The sequence below is a fragment of the Hemiscyllium ocellatum genome, chromosome 1, assembly GCF_020745735.1.
Source record: "Hemiscyllium ocellatum isolate sHemOce1 chromosome 1, sHemOce1.pat.X.cur, whole genome shotgun sequence".
NCBI lineage: Eukaryota > Metazoa > Chordata > Chondrichthyes > Orectolobiformes > Hemiscylliidae > Hemiscyllium > Hemiscyllium ocellatum.
This window is the reverse complement of record NC_083401.1, coordinates 130,608,328-130,631,331: the sequence shown is the minus strand read 5'-3', so window position 1 is coordinate 130,631,331 and position 23,004 is coordinate 130,608,328. Positions and strand designations below refer to the sequence as shown.

At 43.4% G+C, this 23,004-nt stretch overlaps 1 protein-coding gene across 5 annotated transcripts in view; it reads right to left on the bottom strand.

Moving 5' to 3' along the window:
* LOC132820061 (uncharacterized) overlaps positions 1-23,004 on the bottom strand; it is a 115,493-nt gene that overhangs the window by 54,747 nt on the left and 37,742 nt on the right. For 2 of the 5 annotated variants that reach the window (XR_009645170.1, XM_060832003.1), the window contains exon 4: positions 19,092-19,319. Coding sequence is in view for 4 of the 5 variants with exons in the window: in XM_060832003.1 (XP_060687986.1) it covers positions 19,092-19,319 (228 nt within the window). In the remaining variant the exon portion in view is untranslated. Of the gene's footprint in view, positions 1-5,821; positions 8,518-19,091; positions 19,320-22,261; positions 22,378-23,004 lie in introns of those variants that run through there. The other 3 variants (XM_060831996.1, XM_060831990.1, XM_060831982.1) reach the window with 3 other exon arrangements.

Below are 23,004 nucleotides of genomic sequence, written 5' to 3'. Positions count from 1 at the left end.
TAAACAAGATCTTTTCCCTGGGGAGGGGGAGTCCAGAACTAGAGGGTATAGGTTTAAGGTGAGAGGGGAAAGATATAAAAGAGACCTAAGGGACAACTTTTTCATGTAGAGGGTGGTACGAGTATGGAATGAGCTGCCAGAGGAAGTGGTGGAGGCTGGTTCAGTTGCAACATTTAAAAGACATTTGGATGGGTATACGAATAGGAAGGATTTGGGGGGATATGGGCCGGGTGCTAGCAGTTGGGACAAGATTGGGTTGGGATAGCAGGTCGACAGACGGGTTGGACCGAAGGGTCTGTTTCCATGATGTACATCTGTGACTGTATGACTCTAAAAGGAACACGAGAAAGTTAAGAGATTTTCAACATATTTCAGTTATGATTATTGTTAGGGTTATATTAAAGAGTCGCAGCCAAATTTCATATTAAATTTGTAAAAAATGTAATCCTTTTTCAAAAGACAAATAATTTTAATTGATATATTTCAAATCACCAATGCCCAAATCAGATTCTCACCATTGAGATAAACCTTCACAATCAAGTCCTCCCTCCTGAGATGGAGAGAAGCTAATCTACATGCATTTGTATCTCACTAATTACATTCTCACCAGAATTAACTTCCCCTTCGCAACTGCTTCTCCTGAATCACAATACTCAATGTTTCTTAAACTCGATTGTATAAGCCAAGTGTGTGGATCTGGCAATTTTGTTTTCTGGCCTCCAATCCATAACTTTGGCTGCTTTGCATCTTCACTTCCATGCAAACTATTAACTTCTTCTTCACAGGGGCCACTTTTGTTGACAGAATCGTACAGTGATTTTTGCTTCACAGATGGCACTTTAGTGGAAAGGATCAGGCAGCAACTTTAATCTTCAAATAGCACTTTAACACAGCAATCAAGCAGACAGCTGGTGGCCAGGAGGATCACATTAACACAGAAAGCAAGCAGGAGGACATGACTATGGGAAGTAGTGGAACAACAATGTGAAAGTGGGGGCACATATTGCTGCACAGCACAGTGCTATCTCAACATCAGAAGTGATACACCTTGCACAGTAAACACACTGCCAGTGTATGAAGAGCATGGCGATGTGTGAATGAGAAAGGTGGGAGGTGTTGGATTGGACAGCATGCTTAATGGCGCCCAGGTGGACCCTTGTCAGTTAGGATACTGCCACAGTCACTAGGTTGAAAAATGTGTTGCTGGGAAAATGCAGCGGGTCAGGCAGCATCCAAGGAGCAGGAGTATCGACGTTTCGGGCATAATCCCTTCTTCAGGAATGAGCTCATTCCTGAAGAACGTCTTATGCCCGAAACGTCGATTCTCCTGCTCCTTGGATGCTGCCTGACCTGTTGCGCTTTTCCAGCAACACATTTTTCAGCTCTGATCTCCAGCATCTGCAGTCCTCACTTTCTCCACAATCACTAGGTTTACAATAATAGAAACAAATGCTATGCATTTTAAAATTCATTTGAGTAAACATTATCATCACAAAATGTAAGATATAAACATGGAGTCATGTAATGCAATTTCCTTTCCAGACCTCAAGTCAGGAATTGTAGCTTTCAAATGCTGAAAAATGTGCATTATCTGTTTGTTCATTTTGTATTAAACAACTTTAAACTATACCCCCTCAAATTAAACTGTTAGGCTATTCAACATTTTATCAGTTCACACTAATTAACTGACAAAAAATAAATTATCCTTGATCCCAAAATAAAGATATTCTACTTGATCTGTATATTAACAGCAACACTGAACGAATTGGGTGAAATCGAAAAGATTACCTTCCCTCGTGAACTTTTGAGTAAATTAACACTATTCACTTTAGAAATACTTAGGAACAGTGTAAAAAATACACTGAAGCAAACTTTTATACCCAAAATAGGAGCATTTGCTTCAAGGTGGGAGAGAAGGGAACTACATTCTGAGAAATCTGAGTAGCAATCCAACTTGCTGCTCCTAGGAAATAGCTTTGAACTTTACTTATGAGCGTCAATCATCAATGAATGTAATTGCTATGGACTGGGTTCCCTGCACACAGATTCCTTGAGGCAAAGTATTGATGGATTCAGACTTAAGTTCCACTTCATCTACTTTCCGGATCCTGATTTGAGGGCAGGAGCCCTCTTTTTGTGCTGCGTTAATGTGGCCTGTGGTTAAGTCCCACCTGGTCCAGAGATGTGTAATAGCTTCTCTGAACAGGTTGATAAAAAAAATAGGTTGAGGAATCTCCATGACCAGACACAACTTCAGTGATTTTTTACACTCAAGCTGCTAATACCCTTCTCTCTTGTAGACCTGCAATCCACCCAACATCATTCCCCCATTTCCAACACACTGTCCTCCAAATTCTGATCGCAGCCCTGAGGACTCTAATTCTCCCACTTCTGCCAGGTTCTGAACTCCAACGCCTCAGGCTTCCAACCTTTACACTCCATTCAATCAACCCCTTCTATCAAACAACTAGCTATCTGATTAGATTAGATTTCCCTACAGTGTGGAAACAGGCCCTTCAGCCCAACAGGTCTACACCGACCAATTTCTCTCTGACTAATGCACCTACCACTATGGGCAACTTAGCATGGCCAATTCACCTGACCTGCACACTTTTGGATTGTGGGAGGAAACCAGAGCACACAGAGGAAACCCACACAGACACAGGGAGAATGTGAAAACAGATAGTCGCCTGAGGCTGGAATCAAACGTGGGTCCCTGTCGCTGTGAGGCAACAATGCTAACCACTGAGCTACCGTGCCGCCCCAAATTAAATACCTTCTTTCAAGTAAGTAAAACTTCTTGCATTTTTCTCACATTTGTTCAATGATCCATTTATAAATCTGGCTTCGTTCAATGGTCAGATGTAAACATTTAAATATTGCTAAGCCAGCAGTTCTTTTTTTATTATTTCCTTTGGGACTACTCAAAGCATTCTTTAAAAAGCTGCCAGAAATGTTTTGCAATTTTCAATTAGCTAACTGAAGTCCACGATTATTTGGACAGTAATAATGTGCAGAAACATGGGGTCAAGGCAGCAGATTGGCATTTGGTAATAGACCCAGACTAGATAACAGAGCCTGATGGGCTGAACGGCCACCTCCTCCCTGTAATAATTCTGAGATTGTAAAAATTGTTATGAACATTGTAATAGACAAAAAAATGAGTGTGCACGCTCTTGGAAACATATACCAACTTGTAAACGTAAATGCTTGTAACTGTCATGTGTTTAAGCAAAAAATGTTCAGTGACTTACATTTTAATTTCAATTAAAAGGAACACTAGAAAGTCAAGAGATTTTCAATATTAGATTTTTCAAGTATACTATTACTATTAAAGAGTTAGAGTTAGAGTCACAGCCAAATTTGAATTTGAAAAAGTATAATCCTTTTTCAAAAGACAAATAATTTTAATTGATATATTTCAAATCACAAATAGCATGACTGTTTTATTTTTTATAATTTATTTTGTTATAATTAAAGCATTGTGAAGCCAAGTAAGAGTGAAAAGTATCATTTAAAAATGTAGAACCTATATTTGGACAGCACCTTCAACAGTAACTCATATATACATAGCAACTTCCACATAATAAAATGCCCAATTCAGAATCTCACCATGGAGATTAACCTTCACAATCAAGTCCTTCCTCCGGAGATGGAGAGAAGGTAATCTGCATGCATTTGTATCTCACTAATTACATGCTCACCAGAATTAACTTCCCCTTCGCAACTGCTTCTCCTGAATCATAATACTCAATGTTTCAGAAATTCAATTGTATAAGCCAAGTGTGTATCTGGTGATTTTGTTCTTTGGCTTCCAATCCAAGGGAGTACATAACTTTGGCTGCTTTGCACCTTCACTTTGAATGCAAAACTATCGACTTCTCCTTCACAGGGGCCTGAAAACAGTGTATGAGGAACATGGCGACATGTGAATGAAAAAGGTGAGAGGTGGTGGATTGGACAGCATGCTTAGTGGTGCACAGATGGAGTCTTATCAGTCAGGATACTCCTGGCAGTCACTAGGTTTATACAGTTGGAAACAAAAGCTATGCACAAACAGATTATTTGTAACTCTGGCTTTGTTCAATGGTCAGATGTAAACATTTAAATACTGTTTAGGCCAGCAGTTCTATTCTGTTTTTTTTCCTGTTTATTTCCTTTCTTAATAAATAAAGGAAGTTGCCAGAAACATTTTGCAACTTTCCATTAACTAAATAAAGTCCAAGCTCTGTTAGCTCCTCTTCTACTACACAACAATAGTGATAACTTGAATTTACATGGCATCTTCAATATAATGTCACAAAGTGCTTCAAAGGAGGTTTACCAAATAAAATTTAAAACTGAGCCTTGTAGATACAATGGTCAAATGCCAGCTTAAAGAAGTAGGTTTAAATGGGGGGGAAAAGTGAGCAAACGAGGCAGAGAGTTTAGGGTGGAAATTTTAATGACCAGAAGCTTGGCATCTGAAGGCATTTCTAACAATGATGAAGGGCAGACTCCTCAAGAGTTGTGGATGGGTTAGCAAGGTAGAGGGGGCAATGGACAGATTTGAAAACATGTTTGAAATTTTGTCATGATAATAGAAAGGTGGCTTCACTGGAAGCCAGGATTAAGCAGCAAACACAGGGCAACGGAGAATCGGATTTGATGAGAATATTGAATGACATAGATTAAAGTTAGGAAAATTGATAGGTCTGATTGTAAATAAAAATTGTTTTGTAGCCCAAACTTATCCTCCTGAGACCTCATTGTTTCATAGCATTGAAGAATCAAAGATGGTCAGATGATGGCAGAGTAAAATGCTGAAGCTGAAGCTTCTCCAACCCACCCCATTCCTTTTCATCTTATTTCTCCAGCAGCCGGACTGGGAATGCCAGCAACCAGAGCAGAGACACTAATGGCCAGCAACCAATGGTGACAGCGGGGTCACCAAGAGCCCAGTGCGACACAGGATTTGGTACTTGGTGCAGGAGCAGGGATACGGGCCCAGTATGGAGCCTGGAGGCAGCCAGCAGTCAGACCCCCTGCGTTGGTCTGCTGAGGAGAGCCTTTGGAGACAGACATACAAAACAAACTGCAAAGTTTTTAAACTTTGCTTCATGATTTTTATGACCTATGGTCATACTGATATACTAAGAGAGGGTGAGGACTGCAGATGCTGGAGATTAGAGTCAGAGTGTGGTGCTGGAAAAGCACAGCCAGTCAGGCAACATCCATGCTCTGGCTGTGTTGTTCCAGCACCACACTCTCATACTGTGTATAGCAGTAATGTAGCTTTTTTCTTCATTTCTCTATTCTGTAATTAAGGATTGTACCTAGGTACCTTTCTATCTAAAGGTAGTGCTATAAATGGCAACTTACAAACTTTTCACTGTACTCATTTGAGTATGTGGCAATAAAGCTAATTTAATTCAATTCATTTAAGCTTAGATTTATGATTGAAATTTTCACTGCCTTCAAGAGTTTCCACATAAAACCATGGTACACAGTTATTGTAATCACACTGCATTTGGTAAACGTAGAGAATTTGGAAGTCATCACGGAGCTCTGCACCATACAAAGCAATTGCCATAATTCTAATGATTAATTTCATTGTTAAGCAATCCAAAGTATGAAACTTAAAAGATTATTAAGCTAAGATAAAGATATCACAGAGACTAAATGTCTTTTGGCTCCCTTGATACCCTAAGGAGCTCCTAAGTTCTTTATTTGCTTTGAAAATTGGCTGTAATTACTGACACCAAGGATCATGTGTATTAACATTGATAGATCTTTTATATAAATAATTACAAATACCAATTAATGAACCAGTATTACTGGTCACATAAATAAACTGCAAAACAAATGACATCCATTTTAAATTTCAAAAATCAACTGAATATTTTGTGTGTACATGTGTGATCAACAATATCTAGTAGTGTGTTTGTTACAAATGCCAATTAATACTATTTTAATACAGAAGTATACTGTGGTAATAGTTTTTTTATTACTAGTTTAACATTGTGTGCATGCACACAGTGCATTTGTGTCAGAAAAGCAATCCTTAAAAATAACGTTTTTGTTATTTCGACTCTGCATTTCTGAGCCATAAGGATGAACACTGGAGGCCTATTACTTAATACCAATAGCTACATTACATTCAAAACAAAATTAAGGCAGCATTCATATTTTAGAAAGGTCCCATACTTCCCATTATCACCTTTTTAACAATTAATCCCTCCTGCCTTCCACACTATCACAGACTTTGCATTTTACCAGCAAAGTTGGTAGCCATTTTACTAATGCCATGAAGCAATGGTCTCTATATAATGGATATAAATCAGAATTCACATTTACCCCTGAATAATTACTGCAGCCCAACATTTTACTGGAGTGAAGACTACTGTTAATGATCAATGAGAGTTAATTCAATGTGCTTTTGTCCTACAGTGGGAATGCTCTGTAATTCAAAGAATATTTATATTTCCATGGCTTACCCTTCGCTTTCTGAAACCCAACAGTTAGGAGCTCCTCTGTTCCAGGCCAAAGTGTTACATTTATCGGCATTACAGATGACGAGTACATGTTTATAGTCAGGAAATCAAATTCAATATCATATTGCACATGAGAGCAGATATTTCCCACTGCCAGAACAATGCCTGATGGATAATGTCTTTTGAGGAGATACAAACAGGATTCATGAATTGAACTGAAATTAGTTTCAGTCCAAGAAACCGATGAGATCAAAACATTTTTCCAATATGAATTTGAATCTTTATGACCATTTTCTAAGTCACAGATGCATAACCTTAAATCGACATCATCTGCAGCACAAACCTCATACAGACTGTATGGGGTTAAGCGGTCAAACCCTACTAAAGTCAGCGCAGCATCTACCTGAGAACGGAAGTCTATGACCACTAAGTATTTTTCTTCATCATGACCGGTACTTTTTGGTGCCTTTACATAAAGATCAAATTTCACGATGGTCTCATTTTTATCTTCATGAATTTTCAAATTGTCAAATCTAATGCCAATTAATCTTTGACAGGCCATATAGCCTGTGAGAGCATTTTTTGAAGCTCTCTGTTGTTGAAGGATTTCGTGATTCATCTGACCAAGTGCAAATTCTGCATAGAGTGCAAATCTCAAATCACTTACTGCTGGTTTTTCAAAGTCTTGGCAAATACAAAAGTTTGGAGGTATCCTGGGAATACTGGTACAGGTCCGATCGGCAGAGACTGGACTCAGTAACCCATCAGCATTAATCCCATTGTTCAAATTTTTCCCATCTTTAGCTCCAACAGGTGGCAATAGACCTTTCAAAGTATGATGGATATCGAGAAGGCTGATTAACCTGCGCTGGTTTGTGTGCAAGGATCGAATCTTCTCTTCACCCAGTAAAATAGCAGCTGTGTCTGGGACAATCATAAATAGAGTGGTGTGGAATATCTCAATCTGGGATTCTGTAGTCATTGAAACAAACTGCCCATAATTATTGCCATGATCTGAAAGAATGAAGGTCACCGTGTTCTGTTGATCAGCTAAGAAAGATACATGTTTGGCAAGATCTTCATCCAATTGCTTTATCCTGAGGCCTGTATCTTCATGATTGGTATCCAACATGAGAAAACTGAATAGTGGCTTTTGCAGGAACGAGAAACGAGTGATAAAGTATTCAATGTACTGCAGCAGGTAGGTATGTTGATGGATACTATTGTAACATATGGTAGCAGGCCCATGAAACATATCCTTCACTCCATTTTCTTGCAGAATATCACAGCTAGAGTAGGAAACATCTATCCTATCAATTCCACTTCTTCTGATTGCTTCCAAGAACAACTTTACTCTTTCTGAAAAGTGTGCCTTTTTGTTAAGAGCTCTCAACTCTTTCACCAAACCCCATTCCCACTTCCAACACATATCCTCCAGATATAAAATCTCATATCCAAACTCTTTGAAATGTCCAAGTGTCTTGTTAAAATTCACAGCCTTTGGTGGTAGCACAAATGAACTGAATGGTTTCAGTGGATTGAATGCCTCACCACCAAAGAGGGCTTGGAGAGACTCAAATGTTCTGCTTTTTATACCTTGAACCAACTCAAAGTCAAACACGTGTCCAGTTTTAAAGACATTAGTGTTCAGATTTATGAATGTATTAATAGTTTTTGGCAAAGTTCTATAAAAATGATGCCTGGACACAGAGTCCAAGAGTAAAATATTCACATTCAATGCATGCTTACTTCCAAATTTTCTCGAAGAATTAAGACCTGTTCGCAACACTGGAGGCAGAATAAGAAGCTGTGATATCTTTCTTCCATCATGGCTGAGGCAACGAATGAAGCAGTAACCATGGTGATAGGTTCTCCAATCTGTGAGCAATTCTTGATTAATAAACAACATGGCTTCCACTGTAGAGTTAAACTTCTTCCACTGATTAACACCCATGTCCTCGTTGTATATGCCTATCACTACAGAGGATAATTCACTGCACAGATCATGGCGACAGGTCATTTCAGGTTTTGCTGGATTGTAGTTCTTAGAGAATGCAACAAAAAAATAGAAAATGCAAGAATTAGAATCAATACTGCAAAACTTCCTCTGTGAAAGACCAAACTGTGAGCAATTGAGACACGCGGACCACAGGCATTTGGCTTTTTAACTCTCATTTTGAGCTTATTTGGTTAAACTCAGTGGGACAGCTATTGGAATGTAACAGTTAATCAAACTGTCCCAAAATTAGACATTTAAAATTAACCGTGCCCATTCCTTACTACACTACCCATTGATGCAGGATAGAGTATATGTGTGTACATTTCGAAATAAGCACGGTGAAACACAGTCAGGCAAGAATTGGCCTGGCATCCTGCAAAACTGACTCCAGGCCCCATTGACTCTCACTGCATCAGGCCAAATGTAGGCAAGGAAACCTTCTGATTACCACTCAATGTGTACCACCATCTTAACTAATGAATCACTGCTTCTCCATATTGAACACCACTGGTGGAGGAACAGAGGGGGCAAGGTAACAGAATGTAATATGGGTCAGGGACTTCAATCTTTATCATTAAGAATGTCTTCGTAAAATTACTACTGACAGAACTATCAAATCCTAAATGAAATAGACTGGGGGAAAATGGGTGGAGGGGAAGCAAAAGCAGTAAACATTGGTTTTACCACATCTTCATCATTCTAACTATTGCATATGCATCCATTCATGACTGTGTTTGGTATGAGTAACCTCTCCACAGTCCTTGTGGAGACAAGCTTCATCTTCATTTGGAGGACACCATGTTGTGAGGTACTGAAACTGTGCCAAATTGGATAGATTGTGAACAGATCTAGCATGTCAAAACTGGGCATCTGTAAGCCGCTGCAAGCCAGTTACAGTACTGTACTCAAAAGAATTTTTTTTAAATTTCAAAAATATACTTTATTCATAAAATACTTTGATGATCTGTACAATTGGATATGCCATACATATGTAAACATTCCCTTTCTTTGCATACTGAAACAGAGTAATCATTCCTATTTACAGGTCGGTACGATTACATTTTTAGCTGAGGTGCCAGCAGAGCCCAAACGACTGCATGGGCCCCCTGTTCTTCTTTAGACAGGCAGATGTTACACAGTGGTCTTTCCCCACCGCGCCTTGGCAGCAGCTGCCCCAAGCTTCAGCGCGTCCCTCAACACATAGTCCTGGGCCTTGGAATGTGCCAGTCTGCAACACTCAGTCGGGGTCAACTCCTCCAGGTGGAAGATCAACAAGTTTCGGACCGCCCAGAGAGCGTCCTTCACCGAGTTGATGATCCTCCAGGCGCAGTTGATGTTCATCTCAGTGCGTGTCCTGGGGAACAGGCCGTAGAGCACGGAGTCCTGCGTCACGGCGCTGCTCGGGACGAACCTCGACAAAGCAGGAATTTAAAAAATTTGTGGGCGGCACGGTGGCACAGTGGTTAGCACTGCTGCCTCACAGCGCCTGTAGACCCGGGTTCAATTCCCGACTCAGGCGACTGACTGTGTGGAGTTTGCACATTCTCCCCGTGTCTGCGTGGGTTTCCTCCGGGTGCTCCGGTTTCCTCCCACAGTCCAAAGATGTGCGGGTCAGGTGAATTGGCCAAGCTAAATTGCCCGTAGTGTTAGGTAAGGGGTAAATGTAGGGGTATGGGTGGGTTGCGCTTCGGCGGGTCGGTGTGGACTTGTTGGGCCGAAGGGCCTGTTTCCACACTGTAAGTCTAATCTAAAAAAACCACTGCATTCCTCTCCAGACTTCCTCTGCATAGGCACATTCCAGAAGGAGGTGTGTGACAGTCTCGTCCCCACTGTAGCCGCTTCGAGGACAGCATGCTGTGCGGCAGAGAGTCCGGGCATGCATAAAGGATCTCACAGGCAGAGCCCTTCTCACCACCAGCCAAGCCATGTCTTGATGCTTGTTGGAAAGTTCTGGTAATGAGGCATTCTGCCAAATGGCTTTGACAGTCTGCTCAGGGAACCACTCGACAGGATCCGCCCTCTCCTTTTCCTGAAGGGTCTCAAGGACACTACGTGCTGACCACTTCCTGACGGACTTGTGGTCAAAGGTGTTTTTCTTCATAAATTTCTCCACGAAGGATAGGTGACACAGAATGGTCCAACTACTTGGAGCGTTCTGCGGCAGCGAGGCCAGGCCCATCCTTCGCAACACCGGGGACAGGTAGAACCTCAGTACATAGTGACACTTGGTGTTTGCGTACCGGGGATCCACGCACAGCTTGATGCAGCCACACACAAAGGTGGCCATCAGGGTGAGGGAGGCATTGGGCGTGCTTTTTTCCCCCATTACACAGGTCTTTGTACATTGTGTCTCTTCAGACCCGGTCCATTTTTGATCTCCACATGAAGTGGAAGATGGCCCGGGTGACTGCGGTGGCACACGTTCCGGGGATAGGCTAGGCCTGTGCCACATATAACAATACTGAGAGTACCTCACACATGATGACCAGGTCCTTCCCGGCAATGGAGAGCAACCGTTGCTCCCATCTGCCTAGTTTCTGTCTCATCTTCCTGATCCGCTCCTCCCTGGTCTTGGCGCACGCCCAGCCCCCACGAACCAAATACCCAGCACCTTCAGGTGGTCGGTCCTGACGGTGAAAGGGATAGAGGATTGGTCGGCCCAGTTCCCGAAGAGCATGGCCTCGCTCTTGCCTCGGTTTACCTGGGCCCCAGAGGCCCGCTTGAACTGGCCACATATGCACATGAGTCTGTGCACGGACAGCGGATCCGAGCAGAAAACGGCGACGTCATCCATGTACAGGGAGGCCTTAACCTGCAGGCCCCCGCTGCCAGGAATAGTCACCCCTCTCAGGCTCGCATCCTTCCTGATGGATTCGGCAAATGGCTGTATGTAACACACAAACAAGGCAGGAGAGAGAGGGCTGCCCTGCCTGACTCCAGATCTTACAGGGAAGCTAGGAGAAAGTGAGGACTGCAGATGCTGGAGATCAGAGCTAAAAATGTGTTGCTGGAAAAGCGCAGGAGGTCAGGCAGCATCCGAGGAGCAGGAGAATCAACGTTTCGGGCATGAGCTATCTGATTCCCACCCATTGATTAAGACTGCACTGACGATGTTGGTGTAGAGCAGTCTGATCCAATTATCGATTCCCTCCCCAAAGCCCATTTTGGAGAGGACTTCCCTCATATATGTATGCGATATCCTGTCAAAGGCTTTCTCCTGGTCCAGGCTGATGAGGCAGGTGTCCACCCCCCTGTCCTGCACGTAGGCAATCGTATCTCTGAGGAGTGCGAGACTCTCAGCAATCTTCCTGCCCGGTAGTGCACAGGTTTGGTCAGGGTGGATCACCGACCCCAGAGCAGACCTGACCCGGTTGGCGATGACCTTTGACAAGATTTTGCAGTCTGTGTTTAACAGTGAGATTGGTCTCCAATTTCTAAATTTCCTCTCTCTCCCCCTTCTGCTTGTAGATAAGGGTGACGATGCCTTTCCTCATGGTACCTGCCCAAAGCATACTGACATACACCTCCAGCAGGTCCTGGCCAATCAAGTCCTAAAGAGCAGAATAGATCTCAACCGGTAAGCCGTCGCTTCTGGAAGTTTTCAAAAGAAGTGTGTAAAGTCAGAGAAATCCGTAACTCTTTAACCTTCCTCCCCTCCCCTTCTTTCTGATTCAATCCCACCTCTTGTCATGTATTTGCTATCCCATCTGGCTTTTCACGCTCTGATGCTGAATGTTCTATACTCCGTAAAGGTCTCCATTTTATCCCCCTGCGTCTCCACATCAACGTATTCCGGCCATGATATGAACTCTTCGTTCTTTGCCTTCGCTTCCATGCTAATTTCTTTGGAAAAGAATCCTCTCGCTGTACATTCTCACATATCCTTACCCCAATCCCCCACACCAGGCCTTGTTATCATATGGTCTGCTATTACACACAACCCATTGTTCTCCACTGATAGTCCCCATGAGCAGCCATTCATTCTCCTATACTGATTGTTATCCACTCCTTTGTCTGTCCAATTGTTCTTCTCTCTCTCTGAGCCCTATCCTTTATCCCTCACACCCTCCCCTCACTCTATCTTCTGCATAAGAACCAACTCTTTCCTAGCTACCACGAGTTCTGAAGAAGGGTCACTGGGTCTGAAACATGAAATGATTTGTCTCCACAGATACTGCTAGACCTGCTGAGATTTTACAGCAATTCCTGTTTTTATTTTTGTTTCCCAGCATCTGCAGTTCTTTTGTTTTTTTTTAATAGGGTGTGTGAAATGTGGAACCTCATGACCTGGTATATCCCTTACTCTCCCATCACCATGAAGACAGCTGATCAATCTTGGTTTACCGAGTACAGTAATATGCAAATATGATTCTGCCCACACTAGCTATCTGACAAAGGAGCAGCATTTTGAAAGCTTGTACTTTCAAATAAACCTGTTGGACTATAATCTGGTGTTGTCAGATTTTTTAAACTTTATCCACCCCAGTGCAGCATCTCCACCTCCACGTCATAGATAGCAGATGTTTAGCCATTAATGAGGTCAGTACCTGGAAACTGGTGCCAGCAAATCTGGGAGGGAACAAGATGGTCAAACAGAGGGAGGAATCAGAGAGTTTGAAGTAGTTTTTGGTGTGTTTCTGAGGAGGAGGGGTTTGACATTTGATGTGACAGCGTGAACATTTGAAAGCTTCCTAGTATCAGCTACTGGATGTTCAGAAAATAGATTTAAGTTTAATTATCATTGACTTCCTCAGAGTGAATGGATTACCAATTATTCACAAAGTCTGGAATGGACTATTCGAAAAGTCTGACTAGGAACCATTGTGGTCAATTTTGAGGGTTGTTCTAAGTGTTTATGCCTACCGTATTATGAATTCAGAGATCAGGAGGTTGATTTGATTTGGAGGTTTTTCTTTGTGTCATAATAGATCAACATCTTCAGAAAATCAACTAAAAAATAATCATTGATATCTGTGGAACAAAGCACTGTGAAAGCTGCTTCAGTAATGTGGCTAGTTTTGTTCTTTTCTTTAACTTATCCCTTTACTCTGTTTGTTTACCTGTCTTTAGTGTGAATGGAACTGAAAACAAAGGATATGGGATTTAAAGTTAGAGACATTAATAAGATTACTTTGCTGTTTGATTTTGTTCTGAAGTGAGTACTTCATTATTTTTTTTTAAAAAGAGTCTTTTGTTTAAGCTGCAAACCCAGTGTCTAGAGTCAACTATTTACAAAGTCTGGGATTAGTCAGTCAAAAAAAATGTGATTAGAAGCCATTGTGCAATTCTTTCGGTCTTTGAAAGATTTAAATCTACTGTGTTATAAATCATAGGTAGTGATGTGGATTTGAATCAGCTCCAGGTGATCCATTTTGGTCTCCACTTCAAGTCCACAGCATCACAGATGCTGGCCATCAGCCAAATGAATTCATACTACAGCAACAACCAGCTAAAGACATTGAATAGGCAAAACAGCCTGACATCCCAGCAATAGCAGTGAAGATCTATGCTCCAGAACTAGCTGCACCCCCAGCGAAGCTGTCCCAGAACAACTGGAACAATGATATCTATCAATAAGGTATATGCCCAGGTATGTGCTGTCCAGAAAAGCAGGATAAATGTAACTCAATCTACCCTCGATCATCAACAGACTGACAGAAGGTGTTGTCGACAGTGATATCTAGTGGCACTTGCAAAGGAATAACCTGCTCATAGATGCTCAGCTTGGGTTTTCCCAGGGCCATGTGGCTCCTGACTTTATTAAAACCTTGGTCCAAACATGGACAAAAGAGGCGAATTCCATTGTGAGGTGAGAGTGATGGCTCTTGACATAAAGGGTGCATTTAAACAACTGTGGCATCAAGGGGCTCTCTCAAAATTAGGTCAATGTGAGTCGGGGGATATCTCTCTGTTGTTTGGAGTCATACCTGGCACGAAGGAATATGGTCATGGTTGTTGGAGGTCAATCCCACAACATCTCCACAGGAATTTCTCAGGATAGGGTCCTAGGCACATCATCTTCACTTGTTTCATCAGTAGCCATTTCCTCACCACACCTCCCTCCGCCCTCCGCACCCCCGCCCCCCCCTCCTCCCTCCCCTCCCCCCTCCTCCCTCTCCCCCCCTCCCCTCGCCCCCTCCCCCCCCCCTCCTCCCCTCCCCCCCCTCCCCCTCCCCCCTCCCCCCCTCCCCCCCCTCCTCCCCTCCCCCCCCTCCTCCCCTCCCCCCCCTCCTCCCTCTCCCCCCTCCCCTCGCCCCCTCCTCCCCTCCTCCCCTCCCCCCCCTCCTCCCTCCTCCCCTCCCCCCCCCCCCTCGCCCCCTCCTCCCCTCCCCCCCCTCCTCCCTCTCCCCCCTCCCCTCGCCCCCTCCCCCCCTCCCCCCTCCCCTCCCCCCCCTCCCCCGCCCCCTCCCCTCCTCCCCCCCTCCTCCCTCCTCCCTCCCCCCTCCTCCCCTCCTCCCTCCCCCCCTCCTCCCCCTCCCTCCCCCCCCTCCTCCCTCCCCTCCCTCCCTCCCCTCCTCCCTCCCCCCCCCTCCCTCCCCCCCTCCTCCCTCCCCCTCCTCCTCCCTCCCTCCCCCTCCTCCCTCCCTCCCTCCCTCCGCTCCTCCCTCCCCCCCCCCCTCCCCCTCCCTCCGCTCCTCCCTCCCCCCTCCCCCTCCTCCCTCCCCCCCTCCCCCCCTCCCTCCCCCCCCCCCCCCGCCCTCCCCCCCCCCCCCCCCCCCTCCCTCCCCCCCCAAAATAAGGTCAGATGTCCGTTGATGATTGCAGAATATTCAGCTTCATTCACAACTTCACAGACACTGAAGCAGCCCATGTTCAAAAACAGCAAGACCTGGATAACTTCAAGCTTGTGTTGAGAAGTGGCAAGTAAAATCCATGCCTCGTAAATGTCGAGCAATGACCATTTCCAATAAGAAAGAATCTTTGTCTTGACATTCAATAACATTACCATCATTGAATTCATGTTCTGAAGGTTACCACTGACAAGTACCGAACTGGATATATTATAGACTGTGGCTACAACAGGTCAGAAGCTAAGAAGTTTGTGGTACGTAATTCATATGTTGATTCTCCAAAGCCTGTCCACCATCTATAATGATTAGATTAGATTACTTACAGTGGGGAAACAGGCCCTTCAGCCCAACAAGTCCACACCGAACCTCAGAAGAGCAACCCACCCAGACCCATTCCCCTACATTTACCCCTTCACCTAACACTACAGGCAATTTAGCATGGCCAATTCACCTAACCTGCACATTTTTGGACTGTGGGAGGAAACCAGAGCACCCGGAGGAAACCCACGCAGTGAATGTGCAAACTCCACAAAGACATTTGCCTGAGGCGGGAATTGAACCCCGGTCTCTAGCGCTGTGAGGCAGCAGTGCTAACCACTTGTGCCACCCATAATACGCAGGTCAAAAGTGTGATGGAATATTCTCCACTTGCCTGTATGAGTGCAACTCCACCACTCAAAAAACTCAATACCATCTAGACAAAGCAGTTACTTTATTGGCATCCCAGTTCAATATTCACTCTCTCCACCACTGACTTGCAGTGGCAGTACTGTTAACACCATCCACAAGATGCATTGGAGAAAGTGACCAAGGCACCTCTGATAACAAGGTGAAATGGGGATAAAGCATGTGAGTCGTGTCATGATCCTAATGAATGGCCCAGCAGGTTTGGGGGGCTGAAGGCCCGACTTCTGTACCTATTTCTTATGATGGCAACTACCAAACACATGAGCACTATTATCTAGAAAGGAAAGGGTAGCAGATACGCGAGAATACTCCCAAGTTCCCTTCCACACTATCATGATGCAGAATTATATTGTTGTTCCTTTGCAGTTGCTGAATTAAAATCAAGGAACTCCCTTACTAACAGGGTGTCCCTATACTACAAGAACTGCACTAGCTCAAGAAGGCAGTTCATCTCCTCCAGGGCAATTAAGAATGAGTAATAAATGTTGGCCTAGCCAGTGATATCTCATCTTGTGAGCAAATATTGAACCAAAACAATTAAGTATTTTTGAAAAATGAGATGGACTGTGAAAGCCTTTTGTCTGGCACACATCAGGACAGAACTGCAAGAACATCAAATTCAAAGGGGATAACAATCCATGCTGCCTGTTAGAGGGTGCTGACTGGTTGAGAAGTAGACTCTGATTGGTAGAAGTGTTTCCAGCAAAATGCATCATGGAACTGTTAACTGCCAAGCTTTCTTCAGCAATGTTCAAGTTAGTCACCAGAGATGGTGGCATTGTGGTGGAGCATAATCCAGAGGACCAGGCTATTGTTCTGGGACATGGGTTCAAGTCCCATCACAACTGTTGGTGGGATTTAAATTCAATTAATCAATAAATCTGGAAATAAAAGCTAGTCTCAGTGTTGGTGACCATGAAACTATCATTGAATGTCCTAATCTGGTTCTCTAATGCCCTTTAGGGATAAATCAATTGTCCAACAAGATTCAAGACTGGGATACAATGGAATTTCTTCTATCAGAGAGTACTGAATAACTGAAATTCTCTATCCAAAGAAGTATAGAGGCTAGATCACTGAAATTACTGCAAGAGGAGATAGATTTTAGAAATATCAAGAGAGCAAAAAACTGCTGGTACAAAAGGTCTAGAACAGATCAACTATGTCCTTGTTGAATGGCAGGATGATTTGAGGAATCAAATGACCTCCTCCTCCCTCTATTTTCTATGCTCTTATTGAGACCCTGTCCAATGCAGACGATGTGCATCTGCCCTCTGAAATAGTCTAGCAAGCCATACAGGTCAATGGTAACTACAGGTAATCTAGAGAAGATTCACTAGGCTGGCATCAGATATGGATGGACTCTATTATGAGGACAGGACGAATAAATTGAGCCAGTACTCAGTTGACAGAAAACCATCTTGAAACAAACAAGATTCTTAGAGGATTTGACAGGATAGATGCAGGGTTTCTGCCTGTGGGAGATTCTCAATGTGTTACTCCTCATTCTGAAATTAAGATAGAGATGGAGGAGGAATTTCTTTTCTCAGAAAGTTGCAAATCTATGGGATTCCTTGCTGTAGAGGATTGCTCAGGTTGGTCATGAAGTATATTCAAGGCTCAGCTAGACAGATTTTTAATTAGTACAGGAATCTGGAGTTTGGGAGAAAAGACAGGTAAGTGAAGTTGAGGGAAGTTAGATTAGCCATGATCTCTTTGGATGGTGGAGCAGAATTGACAAGCTGAATTGTCTACTTCTACTTTTATATCTTATGAAGAGGGACAAGTGCTGATATTGCCGATAAAAGTTGTATTCCAAAACAATAAAGAGAAACAAAGTAGAAAGCTTGTAGAGTATGGGCTTGGGGAACAAACATCTTGAACTGTTCATCTGATTTCAGTAGACTACTTAATAATGCCTGAAGAAATATTTGATGCGAAACAGATATTTTCCGCTTTTGCTTTCCTTTCTTCAAACTAGCAATTTAAACTGGAGAACCCCTGTAAATGAATTCAGCCCAAATAGTCAATGATCACAAGTGACTTTGGCAGAACAAGCAGAAGAGCGTTGGGCAGCGAATGACGATGGGGTGGGAGAGGAAGAGAAGGAAGACAGAGAAGAATCTCTGGTGTTGAGGGGCCTGTCCAGTGTAATTCTCACACCTTCTCAGTAAACCCCTGGCTGAAATCAGCACAGCTCAAAGACCTGAGGGTTTGGATGGTTCTTACACTTTTGTGGTCAGAGACAGTACAGTAGTCCCTCAGTGTTAGGAAATCTAGGTTCATATATTGTACATATTCTAGCTAATACAGTGGGTTCTTTAAGAGATGGCCTACAGCCAGAAGATGCCAGTTTCAAGCATCCATGCAGTTTGCATAGACCAGTACCAAGCATTAATGCAAATTTCACATTAAAATTGAGATTTATTGTATGATCTCTGAATCCATTTTCTCCTCTATCAGAACATAACTTTATTTCCCTTAGTTTCTCCTCCTGTGATCTTCAGGATTTTAAAACTCAAGTTTGTCAGAGTTTTGCAATAAGTGGCCATTCAAACCATTGTACCCACAGCAGCAATCAAATAACTGCTTACCGAATCCATTTTATCATTCTTTACTATTATCCAGCCATTAATTTAGCTCCTCCCCCTTACAGTATTCTCAATCTTAGCTGTCCTGTATTATAGACCAGGGTTTGATTAAATTAGATTAGATTAGATTACTTACAGAGTGGAAACAGGTGCTTTTGCCCAACAAGTCCACACCGACCCACTGAAGCGCAACCCACCCATTCCCCTACATTTACCCCTTTACCTAACACTAAGGGCAATTTAGCATGGCCAATTCACCTGACCTGCACATCTTTGGACTGTGGGAGGAAACCGGAGCATCCGGAGGAAGCCCACGCAGACACGGGAAGAATGTGCAAACTCCATACAGTCAGTCGCCTGAGTCGGGAATTGAACCCGGGTCTCTGGCGCTGTGAGGCAGCAGTACTAACCATCGTGCCGCCCAAATCAGTTTTCAAATCAGTTTTTTAACTTGTTCATTCATTCCATTAGTTCTGCAATACAAACAGTCTTTTCTGTGATTTCTGGTGGATACACATAGAGTTTCAGAATTACTGATAAAAATAAATACCTTCATCTCACAAATCATATGTGACAACTGGTGGGAACAGTTAGCTGTTTCTTTATCAGCAAACAACTCTTTCATGATGCGGCAAGAACCTGGTACAAAATCCATTCGGCGACATGCTACCTCTTCCCAGGGTCTCTCTTCATCTGAATGCAACCTGAAAACTGGGCAGGTGTCATCATACTGGATGGAGTTTGCCCCGCTGCTGACTCTGCTAAGGCTTGGTTTGTACTGTAAGGAATACAGAGTATACTAGTTAAACACAACCACTGGACAAATATAACATTTCAGTTTCAATACTTAAAATAATATTTGTTCCATAACAATCCTCAATCTAAAAGAAAGCCAAAAGTGGCAAACGCTCATTGAATTGTAAGCAACATTTGCCAACAACTTTAAGGAAGCAAACATGACATATAAATTATGGAGACAGTGTTTAATTTATCCACAACACTGTCACTGCTATTTCAGAGATAAAGGATTCTTCTCCATTAAAAATAAACAAATTTTACAAATGGATAGGGGTTTTTTTCTCACCAACATACAGACAGTGTGCATAAAATATAAATAATTTTGTCTTATAAATTTAGTTCTTTAGTAAAGTGCTTTTTATTCCAATTTCCAAAATGCATTATTAATTACTTATGGAGAAAGTGAGGACTGCAGATGCTGGAGGTCAGAGTCAAAAGTGTGGTGCTGGAAAAGCACAGCCGGTCATGCAGCATTCGAGGAGCAGGAGAGTCGACATTTCGGGCATAAGCCCTTCATCAGGAATTCTATATGTTAATTACATAACCCTACTTTAATGTTATGGTTTTAAATTCTACTTCTAAAAATGTTGCGCTTGTCATTTTCTTGAGGTGTTGGCCGACAATAATCTGCTCATCAAATTAGATGTCTTGGTGCAAATACGTGAAACTAGCTCAGAGTTATTTTTACAGCCACTATTGGGTGTTCGATAGTTCTTAGACTTAAAATAGAAATAGTCTTTAGCTGCCCAAGAACAGACATCAGTAAACTATATCAATCCAACTAATCTGCAAGCAAATTCACAGAAGAGAAGGGTGGGAATAATATTCAGAATCACAGAGTTTTGCAATAAGTGGCCTGAACTGAAAGTAAACCCAAATATCCAAAATACAAAGCAATGTTGCAGCCCATTATACTCTCTGTTTAAACACACAAACATAACTGAATCCCAATGATTAACTTAGTATATCGCTTTATTAATATTGTACTCCCTCTGCTGCTTTGTAAATGTATTACTATTAGCAATGTTGGTGACAGTAGCAGCAAATCAATAGGCACTTAGCTTGTGCACATGGCTCACAGGTAGATATCTTCAATTTATTTGTGGCACTCATTCCTCACAGATGGCTCCAATATTTTCAAAGTGTTAGACAGCAAACACACACCAAACAGGAGACAAAGGATAAAGGAGGAAGGAGGTGAAAAGCATGGATGAGGAGAATCTGAAAACAACATTTTTAAAAGCATGCAGAAGAATAGAGCTGGTCATAAATGGGATGACATCAGCACCCTGTTATAGATAGGGAAGAAATTATACGATGCTTCATCTTTTATTTTGCACCTTTTGACTGACCAAAGACCGACAATACTTGGGTTGAATTTTACATTTTTGGGCTGAGTGTCCTAATTTAGTATCTTTGAGGGTTTCTTGCCACGAGCTCACTCACCGCATCTTACCAACACCACTCAATAATCAAGTACCCAGCACTTGTGGCAGCTCTCTCACCAAACTACACCACATGCTGTTACTAGAGTAACTTGCCACTTGCCAGGTACCTACTGAGAGCACCCTGGCAACCATGTGCAAATGGACCCTGTGCAGCCAGACATGCAGTGGCAATCAGGATTGGCTTTCACTGGCAACACAATGCCAGAGCAGCCACCAAGCCTAGCTGCTTGTGGCAGATAATACAGACCTTACACTCCCTCGCACATCCAACTCCATTCTCTCACCCTAGCCACTGTATAACTGCTCGGTCACACAGTTCAGCTGTCCATTCTATCTTACTACCTCCAAGACACCGCTGCTCTGTCCCCAGTGTGTACTGGGGACCTGCATCTTGTCAAACTCCAGTCGGGGATCACCACATACAGACAAGCAATTGGACAACTCCAAAGATTTACTTTTATTTACAGTGATGAAAACAAACCTAACAGAGACGTCACTCCCACAATACAAACCAGATGCTGGATGATGACCAATTACGTTTTTATCTTCCATGATGGTCTGCTGCAGCTGACTGTCACCTATGGGAGTTCTGAATCAATCAGGCTGTGCCTGGCCAGTAACACCAATGCAGCTGAATTCTGATTGGATACGGAGGAAGCTCTCCATTTGCCTATGTCCTCATCCTCCTCAGGAAATCAATGTGATCTCGCACAAGTGGTATCAGCCACTAACCTGAAACATTTATTGGTGCTCAATTGAGAGATCCCATACAAGTCAATTATGAATCGTTAGAAGCAGCTAATCATACTGATGTTCAAAGCAGTTGTCACTTTCATGACCAGAAGGGGAGGATGGCCTCTCTCTCCAGCAGCCCTCAGTTCCCATTCTAGTATCCAGCATAATGCCACCAGTGTCCCAGACATAGGAAGCCTGTGCCTCTCTCATCCCAGGAAATGGAGTCAGGATGAATATACTCCAGACCCCTGGGAAGCTGATGCTTTCTGCTGCCGTGAGCTCTCTCTGAGAGAGTTTGTTGCTGCTCCTGGGCCCGGTTCTCCTGCATCCACCCTCACCTCATTAGGAAGATGGTGACCACCAGCCCACCAGTGACTGGGTGGATTGCTGGTGATGTTGGGAAGATAAGAAGCAAAACAGGTTCTTATCACTGAGAACAGTCAGTGGTGGCCTACCCTGCCAAACAGGGTTGCACACCCTCCTCCAGACGGTGAGATATGCCAAGTCCCAATAACTAAAGGCCATTCTCCAGCATCAGTGAGGACACCAATTCGGTGAAGGTGCCACGCTGGCTGAGTAAACAACACATTACAGAAACAAGTATTTGCCATTTGCAAATTGCCTTTGACCAGCATTTAAACCCAAAAGACATTCATTTGACATACATTGCAAAGGAGCGATGAAATGCTTGGAAGTTAAATGTAGCTGCAGTTTGCAAATGCATGCTTCCTGCACTTACCTTTACAATCTCCCAGCCTCTGACTGAAATGGAGCCTGTGCTTTCAGCCATCAAACTGACACTGACTTGGTCTACCTTGTGCTTTCTCCCAGCCACCTTCCAGTTGCAGTTATCGTCTAGAGAACAGTAAGTGATGGCAATGAACATAGCTTATGGTGGACATCAACAGCACCGGGCTCTCCCTGAGCTCAAGTTAACTCCATCTCCCAGAGCCTCCATGACCAGCTTTAACTCGCATTACCCAACAGCCCGTTTCCGCCCATCTCCCACCATCTGCAGACCCATCACATTGCACTTTGCCTCCAACTTCCCTCCTTGCTCCAAATCCCAACATAGCATCTTACTGATGGTCTCCCTGTGGATGTCATGGTGGTGGTCAATACCATAGTCACCCATTCCCTCGGTTTTACACAGCATCCTTGTACGGTGACTGTCCATCTTCGCTGTCCTTGTCCCTAACTTGACAAATATGTCTGTTTTTACTTCCCAACCTGAGCTTTGACTGCCTCAACCTCTTTTCGAAAGGAGGTTCCATTTGCCCCTGAAGCATCCTAATCGGTCAACACATGGACTCACAGAACTGTATTTGCACCAGATCTAGATTAGAATCCCTTCAGTGGGAAAGCAGGCCATTTGGCCCATCAAGTCTGCACTAACTCTTCAATGAGTCACCCAGACCCACCCCTCCCTACCCGTATAACCCAGCATTTACCATGGCTAGCCAACCTAGCCTGCACATCCCT